Genomic DNA, 4,655 nt, shown 5'->3' on the forward strand with positions numbered 1-4,655 from the left:
AACAAATGTCTATTTTGCATAGTTCATTGAAAAAACTGAAATAATTTTTGGTCTCCACAACTAGCATTGAATTTGAACTAGGAGCCACAGGGTCAGCACTGCACCATCCCACTGCCAGTTCCATAAATGAGATATCTGCTGCTGTTTCCTCTATCCCTGAAGGCATATTTTCCTAAAGGACTTAAAGTCTCTCCATTCTGATTTCCCTAATCTTGTATTCTGTTGCAGCTCACAAAGCCATCACTGTGTCCCTTCTGAAGACCAGCAAAATCAGTTGTCTTGGTCAAAAATAAAAGCAGTTGCTTTCTCGGTGTAGCCTGGTCTGAAAAGGAGTCTGGTTAATTAACATTGATTACAATCCACCAGCTGCAAGTAAAAATTGATCGCCAAGGTTCCTAATTTGAATGCCTCTCTGCCCTGACTTCACTGTTTCTGTGGCTGTCCAATGAGAGAGACAGGGACAGAGAGCGAATCCACTTCTTAAAGTCCCAGTTATTTGTAGGCTCCCCTGTGAAAGACATCAGTGATCCTTCTGGTCCCGCCTTATCACCCCGTGGGATGGCCATTTGTTAGCACAGCATCTAATTGCTGCAGATTGTCAGTGTGCACATTTGGACCCTGTTCAACGCTCCATTTTTTATTGAGAGAGGAGCAATGGTATTGATTTTGGATAACCAGGGAGAATGCCAGGAATATTAGTAAGGAGCTCAGAGAACACAACACATAAACTTTTATGACATGATGTCAAACTGGATTGCGCAGGCATAAATGAAAAGGACAACATCTTCTGTAATTACTGCAAACATATACCATACATCTATTAGAAAAAGGGTACATTTCAATGAAAAAGAGACCTTGCAAAAAACGACATCTCAGAAAATTTGTCTGGCCAAAAGGGAAAAGGGGAAAGATTTTTAAGTGTACCTCTGGAAATGACAATGCATGAGCCAGGAGCTGTATTTCTGCGGCTGTTTCACTGTGACTGAAACCTACATTTGTGTGGACTCGTGACCCACTTCCAACCTCCTCTGAGTTTGGATTTGTGTAACCCCACGCAAAGCACCGGCACTCTTCCAGTGAAGCTGATGCCAGGGTGGGGTACAGCACAGCCGCTGCCCAACTCTTCTGAGCGAGCTTTGTCCTGGTCCTCCACACCAAAGGCAACTTCACCCCCATAAGGGTGAAACTGCACACCCCTCAAAAAGGATCAAGTAACCACCTGACCTACCGTAGCGTACAGAGTTACCATTATGCTGAAGTTTAAACTAAATAGCAATTTAACCAGCTAAGCCAATGCTTTCAGTGACCTTCAAGCACTTAATTCACAACCACAGGTGAGCTGGTGTATGTTAGACCATGGCTTAACCCACTTCTATCTGAGTCCCGGCTTTTCTGGAAAGTGGTTACACAACAGGCCAACTCCTCGAGCCAAGGAGAAGCTCCATCCTTTATTGGATGCAGGGGGGAACATTGCCTTCTTTGCCTCAGTCTTTAACAGGCAGACCTGTTATCCTCAGGGTGCTCGGCCCCCCGAGCTGGAAGACGGGGACGGCGAGCAGGATGAAGCCCCCATAATCCAAGAGGAAGCAGTTAATGACCTGCTACGCCACCTGGACACTCACAAGTCTGTGGGGCCGGATGGGACCCACCCGAGAGTGCTGAGGGAGCTGGCGGAGGTGCTCGCCAAGCCGCTCTCCATCATTTATCAGCAGTCCTGGTTAACGGGGGAGGTCCCGGACGACTGGAGGCTTGCCAATGTGACGCCCATCTACAGGAAGGGCCGGAAGGAGGATCCGGGGAACTACAGGCCTGTCAGCCTGACCTCGGTGCCGGGGAAGATTATGGAGTGGTTCATCTTGAGGACGCTCACAAGGCATGAGCGGGACAACCAGGGGATCCGGCCTAGCCAGCACGGATTCATGAAAGGCAGGTCCTGCTTGACCAACCTGATCTCCTTCTATGACCAGGTGACCCGTCTAGTGGATGAGGGAAAGGCTGTGGATGTGGTCTACCTGGACTTCAGTAAGGCCTTTGACACCGTCTCCCACAGCATTCTCCTAGAGAAGCTGGCGGCTCACGGCTTAGACAGGTGGACTCTGCGCTGGGTCAAAAACTGGCTGGACGGCCGGGCCCAGAGAGTTGTGGTGAATGGAGTTCAATCCAGTTGGCGGCCGGTCACGAGCGGTGTTCCCCAGGGCTCTGTTTTGGGGCCGGTCTTGTTCAACATCTTTATCAATGATCTGGATGAGGGGATCGAGTGCTCCCTCAGCAAGTTTGCAGACGACACCAAGTTGGGCAGGAGTGTTGATCTGCTCGAGGGTAGGAAGGCTCTGCAGAGGGACCTGGACAGGCTGGATCGATGGGCCCAGGCCAACTGTATGAGGTTCAACAAGGACAAGTGCCGGGTCCTGCACTTTGGCCACAACAACCCCATGCAGCGCTACAGGCTTGGGGAAGAGTGGCTGGAAAGCTGCCCGGCAGAGAAGGACCTGGGGGTGTTGGTCGACAGCCGGCTGAACATGAGCCGGCAGTGTGCCCAGGCGGCCAAGAAGGCCAATGGCATCCTGGCCTCTATCAGAAATAGTGTGGCCAGCAGGAGTAGGGAAGTGATCGTGCCCCTGTACTCGGCACTGGTGAGGCCGCACCTTGAATACTGCGTTCAGTTTTGGGCCCCTCACTACAAGAAGGACGTTGAGGTGCTGGAGCGTGTCCAGAGAAGGGCAACGAGGCTGGTGAGGGGTCTGGAGAACAAGTCTTATGAGGCGCGGCTGAGGGAACTGGGACTGTTCAGCCTGGAGAAAAGGAGGCTGAGGGGAGACCTCATCGCTCTCTACAACTACCTGAAAGGAGGTTGTAGCGAGGTGGGTGTCGGTCTCTTCTCCCAAGTAACTACCGATAGGACGAGAGGGAATGGCCTCAAGTTGCACCAGGGGAGGTTTAGATTGGATGTAAGGAAAAATTTCTTTACTGAAAGAGTGGTGGAACATTGGAACAGGCTGGCCAGGGGAGGGGGTGAGTCCCCATCCCTGGAGGTATTTAAAAGACGTGTAGATGAGGCACTTAGGGACATGGTTTAGTGGGCATGGTGGTGTTGGGTTGACGGGTGGACTCGATGATCTTAGAGGTCTTTTCCAACCTCAATGATTCTATGATTCTATTCTATGAACAGTTTGCTGTAAATAATTTGTGCCAATCAATGTTAGAGCCATTAATTCAGAAGTTTTGTCTCCTTGTGTCTGCTGCCACCCCTGATTTCTTACTATCTCTGCATGGTGCATTATAAAAGTCAGTGTGAGTAGCTGTGTTTTAGCTCACTCAGAATTCCACCCATGAAATCTCGATAGGCCAAATTTAAGAAAACCAAGCATGCTATGAGCACAAACTGAAACACAAGTGGGTCTGTGTGAACATCAGAAAACACCTTTTCACTGTGAGGGTGACTGAGCACTGGCACAGGTTGCCCAGGGAAGTTGTGGATTCTCCATCCCTGGAGATATTCAAAAGCCATCTGGACATGGTCCTGGGCAACCTGCTCTAGCTGGCCTTGCTAGAGCAGGTTGGTTGGACCAGATGACCTCCAGAGGCCCGTTCCAACCTCAGCCACCCTGAGAGATGCAATTCTATGAGGTAATACAAAGAGCATAAATAACTTTGCAGCTATTGTGTAATTCTGTTTCTACTTATGAGTTTATTTATTTATTTTTTTGTTTATGAATTTATTTGAATTCTTAGAGTCCTGAATTCGCCCAGTGAAAATTTTAAAGGTTTGCATGGCTACTTGATGTCATTTTTGCATGGGATCATTTGCTTCAGGCAATAGTGAAAGGTGCAGGAGTTCCCAGAGGAATCCCTCCACTGATTGACCAGAACTTCTCCCATCTTTGAAATACAGCTTTAAACTGAGAACAGCAGTAGATGAATGGTGAAGACTGAAATGATGTCAACAATTTGTGTGGAGGCCAAAGAAAATACAAAGGGGCCCTCAATGGCTTCGTCTCTGAATTTGTTGCAATGCAGCTGTGAGTAATAAGTTTGCTTTCTTTTCAGGCACAGTACACTACATCTGAAATAGTTTCTGAACTTAGCACACAGTTTCCTGACCATCTATTATTTTCCTTGGGGATCAGGAGCCTTTCAAGCATTGCAGTGAAGAGTTTGATCTGAGAATATCGTGCAGCAGGGAGATGGGTGGTGGTCTGCTGGCCTGATCTCACAGATTGCAGAGCTTGGGGAAAGTCACTATTTAGACATATTAATATCGTTTTATTGCTGGCCCTATCATTTATTTTGACTCATCTGAACAGTGGCCAATTTTGTACTATTTTAAGCATGTGTGCAGAGAAGTTATGCAAATACTTAAGTTTTCTGTATGGGTGGGTTTAGATAAAACTCAGTGGGAATAAGGAGCTAGATTAAATCTCTCTCCTTCTTCTACAATCTGCAGCAGGTCTGCATTCATAGCAGTGGCTGTCATTTTTAGGAGGTGAACATGGCCAGCAGAAAGGTGTCCCTTCATACATATATGCATACGAACCTCATGAAGTTCAACAAGGCCAAGTGCAAGGTCCTGCACATGGGCTGGGGCAATCCCAAGCACAAATACAGGCTGGGCAGAGAATGGATTGAGAGCAGCCCTGAGGAGAAGGACTTGGGGG

At 48.2% G+C, this 4,655-nt stretch overlaps 1 protein-coding gene across 1 annotated transcript in view; it reads left to right on the forward strand.

Annotated features, from left to right (window-relative positions):
- Positions 1–1,604: 1,604 nt before the first annotated feature.
- The window catches only part of LOC109279324 (RNA-directed DNA polymerase from mobile element jockey-like), a gene marked incomplete at its 5' end in the record, with an annotated part of 7,898 nt that continues 4,847 nt past the window's right edge, over positions 1,605–4,655 (forward strand). Inside the window, one exon of the mRNA XM_019470755.1 lies at positions 1,605–2,633. Within this exon, the coding sequence (XP_019326300.1) occupies positions 1,605–2,633 (1,029 nt within the window). The remainder of the gene's footprint in view (positions 2,634–4,655) is intronic.

This window comes from Aptenodytes forsteri, unplaced genomic scaffold (assembly GCF_000699145.1).
Source record: "Aptenodytes forsteri isolate BGI_AS27 unplaced genomic scaffold, ASM69914v1 Scaffold46, whole genome shotgun sequence".
Taxonomy (NCBI): Eukaryota; Metazoa; Chordata; class Aves; order Sphenisciformes; family Spheniscidae; genus Aptenodytes; species Aptenodytes forsteri.